Genomic DNA, 25,920 nt, shown 5'->3' with positions numbered 1-25,920 from the left:
AGGCTTTGTTTGGTGTCGCACAGCCGTAACATAGCCAACCGCAGCCACTCAGCTCTGCGGGAGGCGTTGGCTCTGCGCTGCTCGTATGCGTTCTTAAAAAAACAAATTGCCTGCAATGCTGTTGTAGAGAAGGGCGGGGTTGCATCTGGGTCTGCGCGCTACAAGCTTTAACCCACCCTAACCAAGTCGAGCTAGTCAAAGTCAACAAAGTCGTCGTCGCATCTGTTACGATATGGGTTCGCCGTTACTAAGAGACGGTGGCGATTTGCTGCAGCAAGTAAGCGCTGACAATCTTGAGTTGCTAGAACAGGTCAGAGAAGCGAGTACAATTTTTTCTCCCTCCTCTCAGCCTGCTTGAGCATCCCGGCAACGGAGCAAATGCATGGGAGTCCGCCGGCACCACAGATTTTGTTGTTTACATGCACTGCTGCTCCCGTTGCATTGGTGTCCTTTTTTGTCTTTTCTTTTGTTTCTTATTGTGTTCGTCCTGTGACTTTCGTTTTACTTATATTTTTTCGTTTGTCGTCGTCGTTCACTTCTAGACGTAGCCAAAAAGGAAGCACGCTCTAGTCGGCATCGCGGAGAGGCAGTAGTGCATGTACAGTCGTCTACACTTCTGACTAGAACAGTACAGAGAGGAAACGGACTATAAGAAAGCAGCTTAACTATATTTTGTCCGGTTTGCTACCCTAGACGTGAGAAAGAGTGATGGGAACTGTAAGAGAAAGGGAAGGCATACGCCTAGAAGATTCACAAGCGTGGCGCAGCCCGTATCGTTGCAAATCAGTCGCTAAACTGCACCATGGTTAAATCCGCCGCCATGCTGTTCTTCGAGCTACCTGAACTGCCACCCCACGTGACCTTGTAGCTTCCTACCGTTCAGAAGTGTGGACGACCGGCTGTACTACACTTCTTTCAAGCATGCTCACGTAGAATGTCCGGTGCTACTGATTGGGTAGTGTGCTTGTAGTTCGATGTTCCATGTGATGTTTTTCTTCAGTCTGCTATGTAGGAAGCTTATCTATCTGTGTACGTTCTTTATTTCTGGCAGATGCTCGGTACAGGTGTGTCTGTGCGTATCACTTTAAAAGCTGACCTTTCTCGTGTGAATGTTTGCGCTTCAGATTGGCCTATTCTTGTCCCTGGAGAAAGTCGAAAATGCGGATAAGTTCTACAAAACGGTGGTCGGTGCCAGACTCCTCCAACACCTCTGGAAGAAGCTGACCAGAGAAGAAGAGATTGAAGCGTATAGGGTATAAGAGTTTACCTATGTTGTCAAGCGTACCGTCGAGCTGGTGATTCTTTGAGCATGTGAAGGCCATTAAGACCCATTTAAGAGAAGCTTCTTAGCCCCTTAAGTGCCAATTAAATTACAAAAAAATGTTCGAAAATTGCCAAATATTTTTGTGCCCCTCTGCTCTTTCCTGGTGCTGTTCTTAGCTAAATTTATTTTGTAGAGCAGCCGTATGTGTCTATTCTCTATTACGGGAAAATTGTAATCTACCAATTTGTATTGGAAAGCTACAAGAAATGTCATGTGCGTATCTTGGGAAAAAAAACCTTCACAGTTGAAATATTCGTCCCGTTTGGGGATTCTAACTTGTGAGAGATGCCTTTCCGGAGCAGTTCGTCTATCATGCGAGCTAACTGGGAGATGGTAGAGAAACCAGCCTGGGGGAGGGCGCGTTGGTCCAGGGTTCGAATCCCAAACCAGGACGAACTTTCATTCAACCTTCAACTTGTAGGATTGACCGAGAATGTTGTCAAACCAATTACTGAGAACATCGCAGAAGCTTCAGAAGAACTTGAGTCTGACCTAGTTGGTGCTTACTGCTTGACATCTTGATCGCACACAAAAGATGAGGACAGGAGGAGGTACAAGGACACAGGCGGTAAACTTTCAACTCGTTTATTTCCTAAAGACGTAGCAATATATAGGGTAACTGTTTGTAACAGTCTCCGCGCATGTCACAAGCCCCTATATGTTGCTACGTCTTTCTATGAATAAGCGAGTTGAATTTTTACCACCCGTGTCGTCGTACCTCCACCTCTCCTCGTCTTTTGTGTGCAGTCAAGATGTCAAACAATAGCAGAAGCTATAGGATGTTGCGGGTTCGTACTCCATGTGTTTTTTGTAGGCTTGTGCAAAAGTAAATTTTAGGTTCGAAGCGAATAGTGATTTTGGTCGAATAATTTCGAATCGAATTCGAATAGTATATATCACATATTATAAAGAAAAATGAGCATATGTGTCATGACCCAACCAACCTGCACGTTTTTTTTTTTAAATTGTAACAAGGCATGTGCAAATGTCATTCTTTTTAATTCAAAGGAAGTGGAAGCAACTTTGAATAATAGCAGGATTTGGCTTTCGGTAGAATGCAAATGATAACCTGTAAAATATGTTACGTTTTAAAATTTACTATACTTGGAGCATATAAGCCGGTATAACAACTTTTTAAACTTAAAAAATGATGAATCGATGTGAGGGTAATGTGTTCATTTAACCTTAAAGTAGGGCTTCGTGGCAGTGCGGATTTTCGCTGGAAAGGTGTATTCACGGTATAGCATCCCTTCACTGCAGAGAAACCACCTTCACAGAAGGTTACAAGCGGATCGTGCGGATTTTTTTTGGAAAGGTGTATTCACGGTATAACACCCCTGCACAGCAGTGAAACCGCTTTTACAGGGGGGTTATAAGCGGACTAATATACATACACCTATTCGTTCGTTTCGAATACTTCGAAATTTTCAATAATTTAAATTCGAATCGAAGCGAATTCTAATACTGTATTATTCGTTCGAATATTCGAAGTGCTCGAATATTCGCACAAGCCTAGTTTTTTGAGATACCACTGAGGCAAATTAACGCATGCAAGTTTTGCGTCGCGATTTTCAATCATTTGATTACGAAGACGAGTATGTCATTTCCGACACCACTTGGTGGGTAAAGAAAGTTGGTGCTATAAATGCCGTCCATTTGGCGAGAAGTGCAATTCACATATTTTTGCAGTTGCACCAAGCCTTGAGCGATTAGGCAGAGATGAGGTTGCTTTGAAAGATGACTTAATGAAATGCTTTCTTTCCTTTTGCCCAGAACGAAGCCGTGCTCGCCATAGCGGAATTTGTCAAGAAGAACCCACGAGCCACGGAAGAGCAAATCCTCAAAGAGGTACAGACCCAGATAGATGCTTTCGTTCAGAAGATCCAGTAACTGACGTGGGAGTGCTGCTTTTTCCACTGTGATCCCCCCCTGCCTTCCCTCCCCTAATACTGCAGAGTTTTTTTTTTTCTTTCTATAATGCTGCCGTTTGTTCTGTTGCTCAGTTTGAACTTGGGAACAAATGAAACACACACATACAGAACGAAATGATTGCATAGGTTTTTATTCTCAGTGTTCCAAAAACCATCACGACACACAGACCTTTTGCATACACGATTTGATTCAGTGAAAGATCCCAAACTTGTTTCAAAGTCAGCTGCAGATTTCTTGGAAAGTCTCAAGCAAAGTTACAAGTTACAAAAATATTGTGAGCTTTTAATGTAAATCATCGCTGACAAAATGAAGATGCCTAAACAAATTTGGCAGAACTTTATCTGACTGGCCAATCTATTAATTACTGCTATGCTAATCTAGTTAGTCATGATGCCAATCAATATCGTCCGTATTGGTCACCAGAACGCCTAATGTTTTCGTGACGCAAATTTTACAGATAGCGCAGCTTGTGGACTTCAAATAACCTCTGAGAAATAGAAAAACAAATGGAAGTGTAAAAATCTGCAGCTTACTTTGTAAGGCACTGTCCTCGTTACACACATAAAACTGTTTGTGCGCTACCTTCGTGATGCCGTTTCTTAAGTATAGTATCTATCTCGAAATGTTAAAAAAAATGCGCTGGAACAACCTTTTTAAACTCTGTGGCACTACCGTAACATGCAACAAAAAATACACGCTCATCTTCTATAAGGCACAAGGGTTCTTTTAATATGTGGCACATGTGTGAGTGTTTGTTTCATGTATGTATATGAAAGAAAGAAATATATAGGAATGCTCGCTCGAACGTGTATGTACATTTTCTGATGACCGGCGAAGAAAAAAAAAAAGGAAAACATTGCGCGAACATTTTTACGGTCACTTCGCCGGTTTCGCAACATCCAATCACACGATACAACACAGAACAGAGCTTTTTCTTTCTTCATCTCTGCAACATTCAATAGCACGTGATCCCAGCGGCAACAAACTTTGAGAAGAAAAAAACGCTACATTTGAATCCTTGAAGACACTTTTTATGCAAAAAACTCGACGTGGTTTCATGTTGAAACCTCGTTCAGGTTAACAACGGCTGCTGTGTACTTTCTTGTGCTTTGCATGAGCTTTGCTGGAAAGCCGGCTTAACATTTTCTCAAGAGCGTTTGTTGCCAGTAAATGTTCCTCTATCACAACCTGGGACATACGGCTTCAGCCCTGGACCATAGCTGAGATGGTGTGTGAAGAGAAGACTATTGAACCCTAATGAAAAATTTGCGCAGTGGAGTTAGTTGCCAGACAATGTCTGTTACCAACAGAACCTCTCGCAACTTGCGGGGTATGGACATGTTCTTAGCCCCCCGTAAGCATCATCACATTCTTGAAATAGTGTGCCCTGAAGGGATCTAGAGAAATTACACATTATAGTCCAGCAACTGCAGCATTCATTCGCTTGATGCCGCTTCAAATGGTATCAGGCAGCAGTTATGCTCACATTGCTAAAAAAGAAAGATCCAACTCCAGAAAATCCTCAAGTCCTGCTTTTAAACTCCAGACAACTTAAACTACAGCTTTTTATTATCAGGGACTGTACATATAGAAACAGCGCAGCAGTTGATGGGTTGGATTAGAAGCCCATACCCAATTGTCTTACCTCACGCATTACATTACGAAACCCTGTCTACACCACCATCCCCAACCATTTGCCTTGTTGGCATTGACAGAAAACCACTAAACATTCTCGTATCCCCGTTTCCGCAGCTTCAGTTTCAGGTTGGCAATCTGGAAGCCATCAATGCACGCTTTGTGGTCGCTGAACACTGAGTGCGGAGTCTTGTGAACATTCGGATTTGGCTTGCACGCTTGTTCCAGATGCCAGCTGTAGTCGCCGTACAGCTGGCCTCTGGCCAATCACACGAGCAGAAAGCAGACATTTAAACTAAATGAAGGCCAAACTTTTCTGCCTCAATCACAGTGTGTGCCATTGCACGCAACGTCATATTGACTTCACGGTTGTCTAAACGGAACTTTTAGACAACTCTGAAGACATACACTTGCTCATTCTTTCCATCTAAGTTCTTCGTGAGACAAGAAGGGGTCACTGTAGTGAGCACTCTTTATTACCTAACCTTGACCTACTACCACATTACCCCACTGTTATAGCCTCACAATAGTTATGTATATACTCGGGGCAGCTCATCTTGGCAGTGGAGTGAAGGCTACGGATGCAGGGTTTTCGAACATTCGTGTTACTCCGCTAGTAGTCTGGCAGCTTGCAGCTGAGTTGAATTTCAGTTTCACTTGTGCTTTCTCGCAGCTTTAACACGTTTAGGAGAACATGTGGAAAATGTGAATGGGAGAGAGACATCTAGATAGCTGAGTGTACATTTCAGTGTCACATTACGAGTATATTTCTCTTGAAACGGTGAGGCTGCAGCTGCACACGGATCAACACACGTCAGGGTCGCAATGTTTACTTTGGAAAGCAGGTGTGCAGGAAACGTGGTGCCATCTAAGAAATGGATAGAAAAGGTACACATTCTTGTGAAGCGAACAATTATTTTATTTTACCTACGACTTCCCATAACTGTTTCAGTGTCATAATAAATGTAGCAGTACTTATTTGAGCAAGGCAAATGAGAAAATTATCCATAAAATTAGGTACTATTTCCTGCTGCGCTAGCAGGCATGCATTTCGGTTCTATAACCAGAAATAGCGCTGCCAAGAAGTTGTCCCCGACTATAGTGCACACCTGCACGTGTTAATGTCTAATGAGCAAAAAAACGAACTCGACGACCCCTCAACTGCTGCACCGTGTTAAAGGAAAACGCTCAGTCACTTCCTTTTGTCTCTGTGTGAAGAGATGCATTTCGCCGTCGGCTCGAAAAAAGGGCTGTGCTCGTCAACACAGGGCCGAGACGATGCATCTGCAGCTGAGAATCGCGCAGGCTTTTTTTTTTTCTTCATGGCACTCACGGGCATCTTAAGGCACTATTCCGGTTCACATAATACAATAAGTCGCCACTACGACAAAACAAAACACCTCTTTGAAAGAACAGCTCAGCTCTACAAATACCCTGGTGGTTCTTCTCTTTCTGCTACCTTACAAACAATACAGTAGAAGAGTTCACAACCTACCTATTTACACAGGATTTGAAAGTCAGGCACAAAACACGCCCGGAAGGAGGAAGGCACTTTTCGGCAAATGATAAAGAAACGAACAGAGCGGGCAGTAAAAAACGCCCTTTGCTGTTGTTGCACACGAAATACAACCCACCGAAAACATAAGATGCCGAATTTCGATTTCGGTCGGCAACGGCACACCTAAGCAGTGATAGCAGGGTATAACAACAGTTCATCGTGTCAAATCACAAGAGAGATCTTTTTTTTTGTTTACAGGTAATAACATCAACATCAAAGGGACAAAATATTTATTGTATATAATACTTTTAAAATCGGACACTTATACACAGCCTAAGTGCTTCACGAGGAACCTACATGCTTCGTACGAATGCCATTGCATTTTTCATGCAATTCGCTTGAACGGAAACTTATTTTGGTACGCGCATTAAGGTGATGCAGTTAAAACCCGTTTACAGCAAATGACGCATCTCGTGAATATTTGGTGTGTCAGGAAATGCTTGATACGTATAATACTTTTCACATCCGACGTTGATGCATGCCGATTTCCTTGAATATGCCTAAATGGCATGGGTAAATGTCACTGCATGTTTACGAAGGTCGTTTAAGAATGAAATGTGTTTTATACGAACAAAAAACGTGATTAACGAAAATTTGTTCAAATGTGCCCAGTGTTTTAAAGCACATTCTGAACAGTGCTTGAGGTCATTAATCATGCATTATTGTACATATACATTAAAAACAATTGTGATAGAAAAACGATATGGAATGGAACTGAGGACGGAATGAAATCGAATGGAATGGAATTAAAAAAGGAAGATAATCCCCCTTTAAATGCAGGAAATCAAATGGCACCATGCATGGATAAAATTCTGTAATACTTACAACTACCTACACGAAATTCAAATAGCCATAAGAATTTTGTAAAGAGTCACTGGCATTGAATGAAATCAAAATTTTAAAACCTACATTATGAGGAGCAGCCATTCCTAAGCTATTTAGCGACAAGGGCTCACCCCTCTGACAAGTCGTCACATGACAAAATCGTGTGAAATTCATTTGAAAGTACTCATTGAAGTAATGACCATACTAGTAAAGATAGTAAATGGTACAGAGCTGGTAATGAATTAACGAGCTTGTAAATCTAAATGAGCAAGTATTGTTTCTTAAGGGCCTACTTCATATATCGTTAGAGACCTTGCTCAAACTGTCACCAGCATTACAACTCCATCAGAAGAAAAGTGGGAGCCGTTCCATTGCATGCTGTAAGGACTCTAAGCAGATTGACGTACGTATCAGTAGAGATTGATTATAAAAACAAATTTAAAGCTCAGTAACATCCAGAATGTTCAGGTTGATCAATTATGACACAACTGTCGCGTCGAAGTTCATCACAAACGAGTTTCGCCGTAACTCAAAGTGGCTTCCGTGGCTTATGTTTTCAACTGTTTCAACACGTAGGATGAATCATAAACAGAAGCACTAGTTTCAAGTATAATACTATTAAATGTGACGACAGTCTAAAGGACATTCAAGAAACAAACCCTAAGCAAAGCACTTAAAGCAAATGCTGGAACGGTACTGTGCTGTTGTAAAGCGAGTAGAACGAAATACACTTTGATACTTGCCGGAAAACAACATTTTGACATCCTGGCTAACGCTTTTGGCAATGCTTTTTTTTAAACGTATTCAAAATGGGGGTGAAAAATAACAAGGTGCAGAGATGTAAATAGGATAGTAAACAGATATATATGCTCGGAGATTGCTTGGCATTTTGATTCTTCCGACTGCTGCTTGAAGCAGCACTTTCATAAAAGAGCACGAGGTGAGATAACACAGTACATATGTGGTGATGAGAAGAATGATCACACCTGAGCTTGCAAAAATTGTACCTTGGCAAATGTAATAGAAAAATAAAATTAGTAAAAGAAATTGCAGCACATCCAGCATGTCCTGTTGGAATCTATATAGACCAAAGCTCCTTCACAACTTCGTCTTTCACTCAACACTCAGATGCACACAATAACGTATCTTCCTGGGCTTCTTCTGTAACGCTGTATGAAGTTTGTGCTGGCGATGGACATAAATGACCTAACTTGTCTCGTAGGCCCTCCTAGCTGAGCTATAACCGGAAGCGAAGAAGAAACGAGCAACTAATTAAGAGACTGGAAGTGGAAACCGGAAGTAAGTGTACGACCAGGACTGCACACCCAGAAGTCACTCAAGTCTGAATGGATGTGGCATAACACAAGTTAGGTACAATTGTTTTGCATCTACTGCAATTGTTAAGTGTGACCTATATGTAAATCTATGTGTTAGAGGGCAAGCAGCGGCAGCAATGGTCGGCAAAACCAGGAAAGGTTCACAAGGAAAGCTCTGCATTAAAACAAAGGAGAGCACAATAGATGATGGACAGGTATGATGCAGGATGAATGTGCTCCCCATTAATTGGCGCATTCTTGATGGTCATAACAATTGTGATTATGCTAATGTGTCATGTTAGCACGAGTAATAGTGATGAGGATGGACGGAAGTACGACCACGGTTATGGAAACAGTGGCTGAGGAATGCATAACTAAAGATTGGAACAATGGACGGATGAGAGAACTGTAGTATATTCTGTTTAGCACATAGCAGGCAACACTGGAAGCTAGGCAAGCAGTGCACTTGTTTTATTGCTTGCAACACTTTCCCTGGAGTAGTTTTAACTACTTCACACGTTACAAGTGCAAAGTGTCAGCATAGGATTACGTCAAATCGCATTGTGCTCGTGCAAATTTGTACTTTCGGTATGTGATAATACTGCGTTTTGTGTGCTCGGATGTATACCGCGGTTCATACTAGTTGAACGAATGCATCAATCCACTCATTCGATGCTGAGGAAGTTAAAATCCGACTGCTTTCGTGTAATAATCATGTCATATTTATGACATATATGTACGAGACAATGTTGCAACAAATTACACTGTGCACACCAATAATGTTAATTCATACGTGGCATACTGCTTCCTGGTTGTGATGGTGCACAGTGAAAAAGAAGTCTTTCTAGCTCTCGTGTTTTCTGCTATGCCTGGAACGAAATATACACCAGCAAGACTGAAAGACTGAAGTTTGTGGTGGTCAGACAAACAGAAAGAGAAAAAAAAAAGAAGTAATTCAGTTGATGACAAAGAAGGCACTGAACTGAATAGCTTGAAGGAAGAGGACTCCATAAATTGGGGAGCTTTCATGAGCAACATGTTGGAGTGGTATGCTGCCCAGAATTGACTGGTGAATTATGTAGAAAATGTGTGTTTACCACTGCACTCGTCTAGGGAAACGTGCTAGAAACATACACACACACACACCCGTGATACAGTGTTTTTTAAACAAAGTCTAATGTTATGCATATCGGAAACATTTCAATGTGCATTTTAGAAATGCATTGAGGACGTTTGAGAGATGTTGCTGAAAACATACTTCGGAGTATATGTTCAACACATTTCCGACACATCCCATGTACGTTTTGGTAACACTGGAAATGCATTGGATGCACGTGTCCAACATATTTCCGAAAAACATTGAATGTGCATTTACAAATACAGAAAGATGTCCATCCACCTCGTTGGTCGTTCTACCGTAGTGCTTCTCCAGCAAACACGACTTCAAAACTCCCAATCATTTGCACTCTGTCGACAGTCATAGACGGTCAGTCATCAAATAGACAACAACAATATGCACTTCATGAACCTGAAGATAGAGGTGGCAGTGTAGCAAATTTGACGGACCTAAATGACAGTGGTCTCGCAGACCGTCACTGGCCTTAATTAAAAATGGAATTGAAACGTGATGCATGTGAGGGAATCGTACGTATAAAAGCCACCCCTCCACACTGACAATGAGACATGCCAATTCCTACCGAAAGAAAGCTCTCGACATACCTGCTGAATCCGTAAACAAAAAACTTTCACGATGCATTTGTGAAATTCATGGATGTTCAAGAGGTAAAAAAGAACAACACTGAGCACACCGTATTGACGGCAAACTGCACAGACACACGCAACGCCGCCAATGCGACATTCTCTTAAAAGGTCTAGCTCAGACAAACCTCACCAAAATGGTATGTTTGTTTGCTACTCCTCCATCGTCTTCATGTGCACTGATTACACCAGTGCACTTGCATCACGCTGGTCCATCTTCGAGTTTTCGCCAGACCACCTAAAAAAGGAACAAAACAAGGAAGATTGAATGCTACAGATTATGGCATTCGGCTACGGTGTCGAGCGAGCTGCTCTTCTAAAATTACTGGCTTTCCAAAGAGACTGAGCTAACTTGTTGCACCGAGGTGTTAGAGACGCTGTGGCAAAATTTCTGCTGTAAATCTGCGATTTCAGGCGATATACAGTTTTAAAACTGAGTGAGACCCTTCAGATGTAGCGCAGACTGGAGTTATCCTTCATAGGCTGAAATTATGTTGCGTGAGAAATTGCTTTCTTTGTTTTTCTGTTTCGACTTTGGATTTCATGACTTCAACACACGTTTTGTGTGTTGTACAAGCACGTAGAAGAGTGATATTCATTAAAGTTGGGGTTCTCCCCAGAAATGTTTTATGGGTGGACATTTTCAAAGAAGGAGAGAGGGGGGGGTTGGTTATTTTACGTTTTAGAACAATACCTGTTTTCGACAGTTTCACAATTAATTTCTGACATTTATGACACACACAGCAAGAAGAAGCAAGGGCACTTGTGTTCTAGCACTGGCACTGGAGTTGGCGATCTTTGAAACCACAAGGCCAGCTGTTCAGGCTCCTTCATAGCATGCAAGCAGTTGCTATTTATTGGTTCCATAGCCATGCATTTCAAAGGGGTCAATTGGTGTGTCGTGCGGTCTATCGAAAGCGGTGGGTAGTAAAGGGGAGCAGCAGGCGACATTTCCACCGCCGCCTAACATGGGGAGAACCTTGATTAAAGTGTATGCAGGCGATGAAGCCCGGCACAATGGTGCGCCACGCCAAGCTTGAACTTATAGCAGTCTACGCTCATTTGAGTGCTTTAGAGCCGTGCAACCAAATGTTAGGACACTACAATCGGCAGCCGGACACTTACGTTGCACATTTCACGCACAAGGGCCTTCTCTCCTTCGGCAAGCTCTTCATACTCCAGCTCACTGTCCGTAGCCTTGTCCAGTTGCTCATGAACCTCGAGGACCTGCGTTTTGCGTTTGCAAAAATTGAGAAATGTGCCTAGAATTTGTAGCTACGTTAACCAAGCTGATCCCCTTGGTACAGAGCTTTGGGGGCGCAAGAGAACTCCAAAATGATAAGCGCTTACTTCACTTCTCTCGTTATGCAAGAGGCACTTTTAAAGCTCTAAAATAGTTTTCAGCGGTAACAAAAGGAAAGTTGCCGGGGGGTGGGTGGTGGGAGAGCTTCTGCATGTTTTTTGTTACTAGGTTCGTTATTTGCACAAATGCAGTGAAACCTCACTGTTATGAACACTGATATAGCAAATTATTGGTTATAGCAAACTAAATACTATAAAATTAGGTTGGTGAAGCCTCATTTCAGTGACTTTTATTCTTTTTATAATGAAACTGAAGGCGTGAGAGCCACCAGGATATCGGCTGTAACGAAGAAATACTATTTGGCTTGTGCGAGGCTCAAAACTCAAAAAGGTAGCAAAAAAAAAAAGCAAAATAAATATTGCAAGACAATTAACAATCACGTTTTCACATTCTTCTTCAACCAAAGATCACATCCTTCTGCCAGTAAATGTGAACACAGGCCTGTTTTGTCAAACTTTGTTGTGTAGTAATTTCACCTTCTCGCATTCCAGTCTGTTTTGTTTAAAATGCCGCAAGGAGAGAGGTAAGGATTGCCTGATTCATAAAGGGTTTTGAAGCCTAGAATAATGTGTCTTTGTATCTAGGATTTCTGCACAAACCAGACTGACGATTTGTTAGAGCCAATTCTTATCTCTACTGATAGACTGAATGTTCAATATAACAAACTAATGTATAATCCCAATGCAAATTAATTATAACAAAGTTCAGCTTACAAACATTCTCTTAAAAATAAAAAAAAGATAGTGTGGAATAATTTTGAAGTAAGAAAGTACTTCTACTAGTTATGGCACTTTGCCCAAGCACCATGACACAAGGGCCGGGAAATTGACAAAACTATGACGGAAGATCTGTCCCGTCCATGAGCAAGCGTGCACACGGCAGATTTCTTCCTCGGCTGCTTCTCCACTCCCACAGAAAGTTGTACGCGAGTATCGTACAGTTATGAAATAATGCTCTATGTTGCCATAACATTCCTTCCATTGCAATACGTATGAGAGGAAAAAAACTGAAGAAAAAGGTTTCCGACAGACAGCGACTGCTCACCTTCATGGCATGTACCACTGCTTCTGGCCTTGCCACGCCCACATACGGCTCCTGGAAGCAACAGAATTGAGATCAGTTGCATGCAGCACAGAATTTCAATGAGCCACAGGCAGGCTTGTTGCGTAGGGATGCTAGTTGCCTGTTCTCTCACCACTCAGAGCTACATTAAATAACCATGCACAGTAATCACGCACTGGAACGCGAAAATTTAGGGCTTTGTGATGCAAATACTTTAACTTCCATAGTCTCGAGTTCGGGTCATATCTCTGTAATTTTGAATGGAACGCATAGACCAGAGCCAACATTATCTTTATACTCTATTCTATACATAGCAGTCGATGCTCTGGAGGCTAACGAGACTTCTTGCAGTAGATGTGTTCATACCAGGCAATACTTCACTCTTGTTTCGCACCCACAAAGTGATTTATTTCAGTTTTATGCGGAGTAATAAATTAGAAGTTTATGTGGCTTATACATAAACAACTCTGGTATGTGGCTGTGAATACTCTGTTCTATATCTCTTAGTATTTCGCTGTATTCGTTTTCTTTTTTTTTTTCATTCGAAATGTCGCGACACTTGAAGTGCATGCCCTTACCCTGCTCACATTTATGACGAAACACGGCTATGAGACATTATAACATCGTCACATCCGGAAATTCGTTACGTCCGTGTTCATTACATGGAGGTTTAAGTGCAGAAAACAGTTAATGAAGCTAAGAGAAAGCACAGGAGAAATGCACTGCTACATTCAATAGAAATGTACAAGTAGTAATAATAATAATAAAAAAGATGAAAGCCAGGAGGAGAGAGCTTAGTGCAGGTGGAAGCATCTCCTACTCTGACCGTGCGTTTCGGCTCGCATGCACGAGTTTTGTTCTCTTATGCACAGCACTGAAATGTTGGGTCTTTAATAATTTGCTCATAAAAGTTCGTGTTTGTTTAGCTATTTTTTCCCCTTTGAGATTATTCTAGACCACAGAAGATGGATGGATGGATGGGGCTGTACCCTTTAGATCAGGCGGCGGCTCATGTCACCTAGCCATAACACGTAATGAAGTACTCACTCTATGTAGTGAAAGACTTAATTTGACTCCTGCCTTGATTTTAGCCACCAATCAGAAAACCAACTCTAGGTTATTTCTACCTGCTTAAAATCTATTTTGCCTTCACTGTCCCTAAACCCCAATGCTCTGAAAGATTCAGTCCCATTGCCTTGGACTGTAGGGTGAAGCACTGTAGGGTGAAGCTCTTTACAGGAAAGTATCACGTGTTCAGCAATTCCCTCCTCCTCTCCACATGCACTGCAGAGTGAATCTATTCCTTCATACTTGGCTTGGTAGGTCTTAGTACGCAATACTCCCGACCTGGCTTCAAGCAACAGAGATCTACCCCGAGAGTTATTGTAGATCTTTTCTTTGGCAATTTCCTGGTTGCAAGTTTTGTACGTTTCCAGTGCTGATTTCGTAAGCATCCCTCTGTCTCTTGACAGTCGAGATTCTATCAGACTCGAGCACCATCTGGTCACTCGGAGAGGGCTGTGTACTGACCGTGTTGTCCGAGGTATTTTTGCCAGAGCCGTGTGACGCGGGTGGCGGCACAACGTGACCGGTGTCGTCGGGTTTCCTGTAGTGAGGAGCACGTGGAATTCCACTTTGGTATTTTTTCTCGAGCCCCCCTGGAGAAGGCTGCTGCTGAGGTGGCTTGTGTGGAACTTCCTCGTGAGGCTGCATTACACGTGGCAGAGGAAAAAAGAAAAAGGAACACTTGAGTTAACGTCAAACGAACAAGCCTCAATCTTTTGATTCCATTTTGTCCCTGCTGCAGGATCTTCAGCGACAGTAAGCTCTTATTAAGTTGAACCCTACTGTATTAAGCTAAATTTTCGGATGCAAGAGACAAATAACAGTTGGTTGATTTGCATCAACACAGTGAAAAAACAAAAAAAAGTCCGGTTCCCGCGAACTGACTGCAAGTGCCCCGAAAGTGTTTCCTCTCACTGTATGCAATTATTACAAATTCAAAACATTTCCTTGTCGAATTTGGCATGCTACTTGTTTAAGCTGAACCTCTCGGCTGTCACTGGCGACCGAGAAGTAGTGTTGTCCAGTTGCCACCTGGCTATGCCCCTGTACCGCGAAAATGGTTGCATAACATGCAATGACAGAACAACAACAAAAACAAAAAAAGCAATAAAGAAAGGGAGAGAGGGAGGCTACTTACAGAGTTTTTGACGATGCCCTTTTCGCCTTCCAGAATCTCAATGCGCTTCTCCAAATTCCGGATATACCGCAAAACTTGTTCTGCCCAGAGAGAAATGCCAAAGTTATTGATACACTGAAGCGCAAGCAGAGTTCTTCTACAAGCACAAGTTCGGCATCCAAGACACTATCGTTCCAGAGCAATAAATGAATGAATGAATGAGTGTAAAAGAATGAGAAATGAAAGCTTAAAGTTATTCTTTCTGTGATTCAAAAGAATTTCTGCCACTGAATGACAGAAAGTTGAGCTAGCTGGTAAGCAAAAGTAGTAGTAGAATTCACAAATACGCAACATGTGGAAATAATGGGCAATAGAAGAAATAAAAACGGACAAGATTACATGGCAGTACAGTAACAAAAATCCACTACCGTAAAATCGCAGGCAAGCACCCCCCACCCCCCTGCGGTGAAAAATAATCCTACAAGATTTGGAGGGGGGGCCCTTGCTCGGTCACGGATCAAAATTCAAGATGGCGGCGGAAGAGTCGTGCGTGCTTCCAATGAAATGAGTTATTGAATAGGCATGCATTGACTGTCGTTATTAGTCCTCGTCAAGCGAATAAAAACAGCGAATGAAGCAGTGAAAATGGTGGAAGGGCAGGGGGGGGGGGGGCGCTTGCTCGGTCCATTGGTGGATACTTCAAATCCCCCCAAAAATAGAGTGGGGCGCTTGCTTGGGATTTTAAGGTAACACAGTAAAACACATTTGGTAAGGGTCATAAAAGTATGTATACGTACAAACGCTGACACAAGACAAGAGATCACACAGTGTTTGTGTTGCCTTGATTTCTTCCCATGCGTCCATGTTTGCATGCCTGCCTTCTTTATTGATGATTCTACCTTTCTCACCGTCCTTACACCGCAATGACATGTCGATAAACTCTCTCACCGTTGATGACGCTTCTGTGCCGGTGGATTGCCTCTTTGATGGCAGGCGTTCGCATGGGCGGCTGGCTTCGGCTGGGAAGCCGGCTCCCGTTTGGGACGATGGAGGGCGGTCGGACGTGGCCGTTAGCCGTGCCGTTGGGTATGCCGCCGGAAGGCACGGGAGGCAACGACGGCGAGGGCCGCGGCGGAGGAGGGGAACAGGGCAGAGGGGAGGGAATCTCGTCCTGGGTGTTGATGGTCGAGGACGAGCTGCCGTCACCATCGTCGCGACGGCCCTCGGGCAGAACGCCGCCGCAGTTCGTGCAGAGTGCCTGCGACCGCTCCTGATCCAGGTAGAGGCAGAGTTCCTAGTGGAGCAAAAAAAATTATTTATTATATAGCCGGTTACAACCTAAGAAAAAAATCTCAGCTCCACCCACAGAAACACAGTGCGCCTGCCATTCACCTTTGAAAGACAGTCGTGCTGGCTGGTTCCTACTCGAACTGTAAGTAATTTTTTTCGACTAATGTAAATACTAGGCATAGTAAGAGTTAAAGGTTCGTCGTTAATGCATAAAACATTACGTTTGGCTGAGCAGCGATGTCAGAATCCCTGTCAAAATTTACCGGGAAGTTCAAATTTCCAACCTAAAAGCAGCGACACAAGATGTGTCTCTGTATGGGAAAATCAACTATCTGATGAAACACTCCAGAAGTGTTTGACAGCATGAAAATGAGTAAGCACCATTGGATGGAGCTTTTATGCACATTCTCTGTGAGAAGGAAAGCAATCGATGGCTGTGGGCGGAGCTGACGTAACCGAGTATAGTGTGCAGCATTACATGGCAAGTCTATCGAACAATTTTGTGTAAAGCCAGGAAACTCTTCAGGACCCAACGAGGGCCCACAGCAGCAAACACATTCGACACGCAACACAAGGAACACGTAAGAAGGAAAGGGAAGATGAAGATGAATTATGCATGGAATGTTAGTAAAAGAATACATGTTAACGTATACATGTGTACACCATCTTCGATCAAACCATAACAGTGACAGCATAGACGTGTCTGGATGGTGGATCACTCAACATTAACGGGACACAAGGGAGAAACACACGCACACCTAAGCATTCTGTCCCATCAGTGTTGTACAATCTACCATCAAGCACACTGTACCAAGGCACTCAGTCTTCAAACTTAGATGTAACACTTTCCCTAATTTGTAAATGCACTCCACTATACAGTCATGCTATCTCGGTGGCGTGCTAATGTAGATACTCCCCATCAGAGCTCAGACATTACCAACCTTGAGCTGGATGTTGTCGCGGATGAGGTCCTGCTGCCGCGCATCAAGGCCCCGCAGCTTCCCCTGGTAGGCGGACACCTCCTGGCGCATGACGGACGCCGTGTAGCGGCCGAAGCGCTGCCACTCACGTGCCAGCTTGCGCCCTTTCTGCCGATCATCGTCCAGGAAGCAGCAGAGGTCGCGCAGCTCCTGGCTGTCGCGCTGCAGCCGCTCGTTCACCTCGCGCAGCTGCCGGATCTCCATCAGGTGCACCTGGTGCAAAAGCAGACACGGAAGAAGAAGTGCTCTAAAGAAAAACACCTTCCAAACATTAGCAAATCGGCAATGACACCCCCTGAGGAAGCGCTCTTTATGTTGTGCGCCAGCAGGCCTAGGTGGAGCCTGGATTATGTCTTGCTGCAGTCAACTCGTTTCAAAACAAAAGCACACGTTTGTCTTTAGCTGTGAGTTTGCTTGCGTGCCTGTCCATGTAACTTACAATGTACTTTGCCAATCAAACTGCCCTCCCTGCTACGTTTGGACCCGCACTTCCATTGAGGACAACGCAAGTTACCAGCAAATGCTCATTTCTAAACACTCGACTCAGACAGCATATATATACTTATTTGTATAAGGGCACATCCACACACTGCTACACGACTTTAGAGAAATGAAGGTTCTTTCAAAAAGTGTTGTACACATACCCCATGTGGACACTGGCGTAGCCAGGGGGTGGGGTGGCGGGTTCAACGCCCCCTCCCTGCTACGCCAGGACAAGCTCTCCCTTGGAATGACTGAATGAAAGCATGTTCATTGTCGGCTTTTAGTGATTATGTTGTTCTGCATGGTAGTCTGAGCACACGTTCCCGGCTTTCACCATCGCTTCGTGAAAGCCACCACAGAACTTTTAACATTTTGCTGTAAGAAAGCTATCAGTTGTAAGAGAAGCCTCTGTGTGGTTCACTTTCGTGTCCAATGCTAGTGTCCTTTCTGGCGAGAGGTATCACGTTAAGATAAAGACGTCATACAAGGTGGCAGACAAAAGGGATCATATTTGTGACTTTTTCCGTTATTTTTAGCTCAGCTCTATAGCTCTCACCAGTAATTGCAACATACTGATTGGCCTGATACGCCACTCCTTTAAGCTACACTACTGTTTCTGTGATGAAACATTAGCAGCTTCTATGTGTCACACCAGTCTAAATGCTTCTATGTGAATACAGAACAACCAGCATCAATATTGGTCTTGTGCCGGTCTCCACTCACCTGCATGCGGCGGTTGACATCCTGCATCATCGCACCATGGTCGTACATGAGCTTGAGGTTCTCCGCTTCGACCTTCTGCAGCCAGCGGAGGATCTCCTGGGGCGGCTTGCGCAGCAGCTCCTCGTTGCTGGGCCGTCCCCTAGGTGTTGCTACAGCAGCCATGCCTTGCGGGCCCTCGGGGCCGGGCTTGGCTGCTGCCGGTGGCTTGTCCCAACCGTCCTGTCCCTTGGCTGTGTTCCGGATCATTCATGGTCTGGGGCTCACGACAGGGTGGTTAGTTACCAGCCGCAGCTTGCTGCAAGGGTGTAAAGCAAAGAGGGACAGCAATCATCAGGGACCACACTGTCTGTGGGTGGAAATCTAAAGACAGAAGTTCAGGGAAACATGGAAGCTTGAAGAGATGAAAAATTCGTGAACACAAGGTGCAGCTGGAGCCGATGTTTCGAAAAACAGACTTGTCTTCTTCAAGGCTACAACAGTTGCAGCCTTGAAGCAGTTGCAGCCTTGAAGAAGACAAGTCCGCTTGTCGAAACGTCGGCTCCAGTGACACCCCATGTTCACAAATTTTTCATATCTGTCTGTAGGTGGAGTGTTCTGCAACAGCTTCAGTGACTCATACTTCTTAAAGGGATACCAAACAGAAAAACGATTTTTCCCATATCGGTAAATTACTCCTTCACGATACCAGAAACGCCATGCTTGTTGCGAGAGGACACTTGGTAAGTGAGAAAACTCGCAAAAAGAAAGTGCGGGTGGCAACTGTACCAATCGCCATGTCATAGATTTTGATGGCGTTTACTAGGGTTTTTGTGGTTTATAGTTGGCAAAAGTGAAATACATTGTCTTCTGAGGAAGCCAGAGACTTAGCATACCGTTTCAGGAAATTTTGTTGAGCCAGTGTGGCCAAAATACGAAAAAAGCACTTTGAAATCTGTGATGTCGCCATCGGAGATTTCTGTGGCAAATTTAAAAGTGAAATGTTGGGATTGATTTTCTCATTAATAAACCTACGATGGTGATATTAAATACACTAGAGTTTTCAGAGTGTTACTTATCAGCCTTAACTAATTTATTGTTTCACTTTAGTGTCCCTTTAGCACACACAGATATCTTAACACGTAGGGCTTTTTCATCCCTTGGTATGGAGCTCCTATGGTAGAGAGTCAAAATGAGTTTCGCAGCAGTCTGTGCCAAATGATTGCTTGTCCTTGACTAACTGAGCGGTGAAATCAATGATTGAGTGTGTTTCTCAAGTTGCATGGCTCAGCACATATGCCCCACTATGCATCTTTCAGCACTTCTTACCAGCGAGTGGATCTGAAATCAGACTAGTGTATTTGCCTGAGCTATAATAGACAGGAGCCGCCTGTTGAGTGCCTCCAGAAGTCATGAAATGCTGCATTGGATCTGCTATCAAATTTGGACGAGCTCATGGTGACGGGCTGCTAGGCCGGTTGATCTTGTTGGTTATTTCTGACAAGGCCACAGCAACCTTTAGTGGCTTTGAAGAGCGGACACTGTGCTGTTTAGAGTGTCAGTACAGTGAGCATGCATGTACAACATGTGCACGTCTGATTCTGTGCAACTAACATCATTTGTAGTCAGGCACTTCCATTCATTCACACGCACTGATACACAACTTTTATTCATCTATCTATTACGAAACTAGCCGAAGTTAACAAAGTAAACACCGAGGGGCATTATGGGAAGTGACAGTTGGCTGGCGGTTCAAAGCACTGAATGTGTCTGTAATAATACAGCAAGCCCTTATCATTAGCATGCGGTTACCGTGTCGAGGTGGACACTTGACAAATATCAGTTTGGTTGGAATGGTAAGTTTCATTACCAGATCCCACCAACTACGCATGCGCACACGGCGGCATCGATGAAACCAGTAATGATCTCCGCAAAAAGATGCGCTCTTGAAAGCACCACCTCCACCTTCCATGCAGCAACTACGGGGACCAGCAATAACGCGCTAACGGTAAGCGCAGTACGTACCTCGAATCAGCACAGCAGAAAGCTTTAAACTGCTAAAGCACTACTTCAACACACGCACACTTGTTATGACGTTAAAAGCGACGCGCGCGCGAGCGCCGCGACAAATTTTGCACGAACCTCAAGAGCAGCCGTCTTAACGCTTAGCGAGTGAAAGAAAAGATGAGAAAAAGGAGAGACATGCATCGCGAGGTCGCGACGTGTCGAACGAACGGCACAGGTCACCCAACACGAGCGGTTCAGGTTCGCGACGTTACCAACGTACTCGTGTACTACGCACTTGCGGCACCGCCGCCGGCTTTTTCGTTCGTCGCGTAATTGTGGCCCGTCGGAAGTCATCGTGCGTGTCGCTTTATTTCGTACATTTTCGTTTCCCGGTATCTTCACACAACTCCGCCATATCACCGCGCATCTTCTTCACAAAAAACCTTCCGAAAGCTGCCAAATCCAAATAGGTCAGGGAGACCGGCAGCGTGCGAAAGCAAGCGGCCGCACGTCGTGGCCCCGTACGTGTTTCAAATAGTAACCATTAACAAATCAAAGCAAAAAGCGATCACGCACTACGCCCGCCCGCTTCTGAGAACTTGTCACGGCGGGGTTATGCCCCTTACTTTCGACACCAGCCTCCAGGACTCAGTTTGCAACGCAACGAGCGTTATATTTGTCACAGATCGCGATTAGAAAGAACGCTCATAGCACGTGCCCCCAACGATAACGACGCAACAGGTAGTGCGCGAACGCGGCTTAAAACACAGCCTAGCTGAGCGCGCCAAGCGACGAACCGTCCCAAACCACGACGTGCCACGAACCGAACGTTAATTTCGAGCACGATCGAGTGCTGGCAATTAAAAGGCAGAGGCACGCTTGCGCTCGATGAGCGAGAAGGCAGATGGACATGCAACACGTGACTTACGTGTCTCCAAAGTGTCGCGGGTTGCGTGAGGTTTTCGGATCCGATTCGTGTAGCGTATTTACATACGGTCAACATGGCAACGAAAAGTAAACAACGAAAACGAAGGTATGCGGCTGTTCTATCTGGCGTGCGGCGACGAGAAGAGACGCAGCCGTGTATTACTAACTTGGCTTCAAAAAATAAACGCGCACCTTTACAAACGTTAGCGACGCACGTTGCACAACAAAACAATTTTTGCGCACGTATTATTTAAATTATATTGCAAATTACAGTTATATTGTTTGAACATAGATGGCGCGATAACTTGTATACGTCAATTTGAAGGCCCAAGAGAGCGTTAATTTATAGCACTATTTTTATTGCTAGGGGTTTAAGAAAGCTTTTGAAACTTCATGCTTTTACGCTCGCATGAAATGCCGAAACAAATTATTTACTCTTGCTAAGAAGGATGTATTACGTATGCACTAACGGAAGCCGCGGAGATTTCTGGTTTCTCGGTCAAGGTGGTGCTTTCTGTAGGGAGGGAAGTCCATGCCAAGAACAGCTAACATGGCGGCTTTCTCTTTCACTTTTTTGGTTTTTGTTTTCGTTGCGAGCGAGCGCGCCCGGCAATTTGACTCGCGGGGGTCATGCCTCGAGCAGAAGTGTACGGCCTTGGAGCGTCCAACATGAGCCCCAGATTGTGATAGATCACGAACCGGGCTTCGCGTTAGGAAACTACAAAATGGACGCGTGCGGATCACGAAACATCACACGGCGGCCGTTCGCCGCAGCAACGCGTCGTGCGCGCGTCAGCATCAAAAAATGAATCTCCCGGCGGTCTCGGCCGGTAAAGAGAGCGTTTCGAACCTCTTCGAGGAACGTTCGAAAAATCAAATCGCACACTGTCTGATTATTTTCGCATGTTCACGTCCGTAAGAAACGTTTTAGCAGCGGAACCTCAAGCGGAGCTGCTTGAGGTTCGGCCGGCGTTGCAGAAAACTCTGCGGGTATGCGACATAGAAAGCGGGTACGTGCCAAGCAGCTCCTAGCATAGTATAGCCATGGATAGTATAGTGTAGTATGGTATGGTATAGTATAGTATAGTATAGTAAGGGGGTGGGAAAGGCCGGGAAATGAGGGTGAGGAGGAACGAAAGTAGGAAGGAAGAGGGCAAAGCGTGGCATAGCCTTGTATAGCATTGTTTATGCGCCACAGACAGTGGATATGTGCCAAGCAGCTACTATCATAGCATAGCCACACATAGTAAAGCATAGCAAGGGGATGTGAAAGGGAAGTAAGTGTTAGGAGGAGTGATGTGAAGGTGAGAATGAAGGAAAGAATGAGTGAAGAGGGTAAAGCATGGCATAGCCTTGTATACTACAGTTTAGCAAGTATATGGGAAAGGGAAGGGATGGTGAGGAGAGCTGATGTAAGTGTGAGGACGAGGAAAATGAGGTGAGAGACGCACCATAGCATAGCCATATACAGCACAGCATGCTCATGGCCTAGGAAGCACACCATATATATATATATATATATATATATATATATATATATATATATATATATATATATATATATAGTAGCACAGTTTAGCGAGTACATAGCAAATTAAGAGAAGTAAGAAAGAGGAGGAGTGATATCAGGGTAAGGAGAAGGTAAAGGAGGAGAGAATCTAATATAGAAAAAGATAAAGAAAGAAAGAAGACAGGAAAAAAAAAAGACTAAAATGTAGCAAGGGATAAAGAAAGGAAAAAGTCAATCTGCGTTGGTCAGGTGGTGTCGCTTGCTTGCCTGTTCCACTCTTTACTCTGATTTCACGGCCTTGCAACTGGCTTTGATTTTTTTTTTTCCCCATATTGGCAGCGGATCTTTCTATAGATAGGGTGAACTGTCGTAGGACGAGGCATAGCAGCAGACATGTACTACTTTATTACGTGGCTATAACAGCGGGCAGCTGACATTAAACATCAGTAGGATATGTTAGCCAACAGTTGGCAAAACATTAGCCAGAGCTTGAATGAATACTTTAGGTTTCGCACGGACTATTCTCTTTTGAAAATTTTTTAATTGTATGCATTTCGTCTTAATTATAGTCTCAGTGGGTGATTTTCATGTTCAGTGACATAAATCCAGAAAAATCACAAGGGGGGACTCACATCTTGCCATGGCGACCACTTTTGTTTTTATTTTTATTTATCTAAAAATTAAAATCATGCTGAAATGAAAGTTAAAAAAACGAGCATGGATTCCCACCTAATGTCATTGCATTGTTCTATTTGAGTCTTCTCCAAAAAGCGCTTGAGCGGCAGTTGCGATTTCGATAGTATCACACAGCTTAGGGGTATTGAACACAGGCCTACACACTACAAAACAAACAGGCATTAAAAAAAAAAGCCGATTACGCTATACTTAACTCTCAAGCAATTCAAATATATGGCGTTTGAAGGATAAATCTCAAGGGGGGACGCTTGCAAAGGGTGCCCCCCGCCAGCCTGAACACAAGGGGGTCAGGACCCCTCTTATCCCCCCCCCCCCCCCCGTGATTTACGCCAGTGTGCATGTCCTACACTTCCTTACATCACAAGATTTTTTTTTCTTTTCAAATTTCAGCTCCGGAAATGTTATTTATGCTTGCGAAAAAACACTAGATCCGGTTTCTTTTCTAACATGGATTACGTATACCGTAACCCGGGTTCACTTCCCATAAAAAATGCTTTGCATTAAAATGAGTGAACCGCGCTACATTATGCGCGAAAGATGATCTAAACTGCGATGCAGAATACCATCACTAAATTTTTATTTGCACAGGCATGGATTCGCTCCTTACCCTCAATGTTACTATTTTAATCAAGCAGAAACCATAGATCACTTTTGTTTTGTCATAAGATGTCGCAGACATGAAAATCAAAGGCAAATATTTCTGAAACCTCCTTTTCGAAAACCTGAGCTTCAGCTTTCCGTATCGGTGTTACTCTCCCTGGGGGCGTAGGCACTTGGTCCTTGCCATAAGTGTGCAGATGATTCCATTTCAGGGGGGGGGGGGGGAGAGAAGGGAGCAACCGCAGCGCCCACCGCTCCTCCTGACCCCCTCCCACTGAGGCCCTTACGATCAGAATGCAGTGCCCCCCCCTTTTTTTTCGCACATCTATATATATGGTCACTGCAACAGGGGCAGATGTCATATTTAATTTTATAAAGGCACCTTCCGGCAGGAGGGAAGGAAGTTGGTAATGATTCACCATGCGCGGTTACTATTGGGAAAAATATGTGCGTGATATGTCCGTGGGTAAAGAGACTCACTGATCCATGGTGCCTCGCTCAATCAAATATCGTCCAGAAAAAAAAAAAAACAGTTTTGCCGTCATCCGCTCTTAAACAGCGCACTTCTATTGTACGAGAAGTACCAAGACTCCATACGCATCTGCACTGACGGATATGTCCTGTCGAACAGCTCAACCGCAGCAGTCGTGATACCATGGCTGGTTACGACGATTAAATCCAAGACATCCCACCCAACAACATCGACGGCAGCAGAACTTCGTACCACGCTACAATTCATTATTGATCGATCGACACACATGTGGACTCTTTTCTGCGATTCTAAGGCGGCACTGCAGTCTCTATACTGACAGCCTTGCACCGCGGACCGCACGAACAGCTGACACTGGAGACTGCAGAGGTAACACACCACCCAACTGAGAAAGGACATCGAGTCATATTTCAGTGGTTACCTAGTAACCGCGGTATCATCAGCAGTGAACAGGCCGATCAAGCTACCCGTTCAGACTGTACAGAAGACCACGAACTACACCTACCGCTTACCGACGCTGCACGGAAGCTCCGCTTGCTTGCTCGTCGATGCACAACGTCGCAGTGGAATGAGCCGCACTTCAAGCATGCCCGATTGCACTCATTTGACCCAACCTTATGTCTTCGAGTACTATCGAGGCTTCGCCGTGTAGACGCTACCCTTTTGTGCAGACTATAGTTGGGCGTTGCGTTGACCAGCACCTATGCGTTCCACATTGGGATGGCCGACACCGCAGTCTGTGACCACTGCGGCAATGAATAAACAAATGGACATATTTTTTTGCGACTGCCCACAGTACAGTGCACAGCGATTATCCCTTTGCAACACGCTCAACAAGTTGGATGACCGAACTCTGTCGGGAGAAGGAATTCTGTATACGCCATGGACAGGACACGACGTCGCAGGTGACGGCCCTGCAAGCGCTACTGCGCTTCTTGCGATCCACCGGCCTTTCTGAACGACTCTAATCATAACGCCCTTCCTCCGTGTGTGTGTGCTCTATTTTTCTCCTCTCTGTGTGCGTTTTTCTTTCTTTTCTTTGCTTTCTCTCTCTCTCTACACCATCGGACCCCAATTCGATCCCTTTCCGACCCCGATTTCCCAACCCCAGAGCAGGGTAGCAAACCGGGTGCTTGCTTGCTTGCTTGTTCCGTGTATTTGGCTCACACCAACAGCGGGGGATTGGCCAAGAAGCCGGCGGTTAATGTAAATTTGAACATTAAGTAAATGTCAGGGAAAGGGACCGGGTACTTATATCTGGTTAACCTCCCGGCCATCCTCTT

General features: G+C 44.3%; 2 protein-coding genes across 3 annotated transcripts; one reads left to right on the top strand and one right to left on the bottom strand.

Annotated features, from left to right (window-relative positions):
* Positions 1-37: 37 nt before the first annotated feature.
* LOC119374830 (uncharacterized) lies at positions 38-3,881 on the top strand. 2 transcript variants are annotated; one of them, XM_037645035.2, is made up of 3 exons: positions 38-277; positions 1,125-1,253; positions 3,098-3,881. In XM_037645035.2, exons 1-3 carry the CDS (start codon positions 233-235, stop codon positions 3,212-3,214), a joined length of 291 nt encoding a protein of 96 aa, XP_037500963.1. In that variant the 5' UTR covers positions 38-232; the 3' UTR covers positions 3,215-3,881. The 2 variants fall into 2 exon arrangements, with proteins under 2 accessions (XP_037500963.1, XP_037500962.1); XM_037645034.2 differs by having other exon boundaries at positions 55-310.
* On the bottom strand, positions 3,369-21,434 carry LOC119374827 (coiled-coil domain-containing protein 85C). Its single transcript, XM_049410988.1, has 10 exons — positions 21,343-21,434; positions 18,432-18,726; positions 17,187-17,438; positions 15,904-16,249; positions 14,977-15,056; positions 14,304-14,480; positions 12,756-12,806; positions 11,474-11,575; positions 10,482-10,586; positions 3,369-5,759 (listed from the first exon to the last, which is right to left on the bottom strand). The coding sequence occupies exons 2-9, from the start codon at positions 18,675-18,677 to the stop codon at positions 10,551-10,553; spliced, it is 1,290 nt and encodes a 429-aa protein (XP_049266945.1). The 5' UTR covers positions 18,678-18,726; positions 21,343-21,434; the 3' UTR covers positions 3,369-5,759; positions 10,482-10,550.
* Between the last annotated feature and the right edge of the window lie 4,486 nt (positions 21,435-25,920).

The sequence above is a fragment of the Rhipicephalus sanguineus genome, chromosome 11, assembly GCF_013339695.2.
Source record: "Rhipicephalus sanguineus isolate Rsan-2018 chromosome 11, BIME_Rsan_1.4, whole genome shotgun sequence".
NCBI lineage: Eukaryota > Metazoa > Arthropoda > Arachnida > Ixodida > Ixodidae > Rhipicephalus > Rhipicephalus sanguineus.
This window is presented reverse-complemented; position numbering and strand designations above follow the sequence as displayed.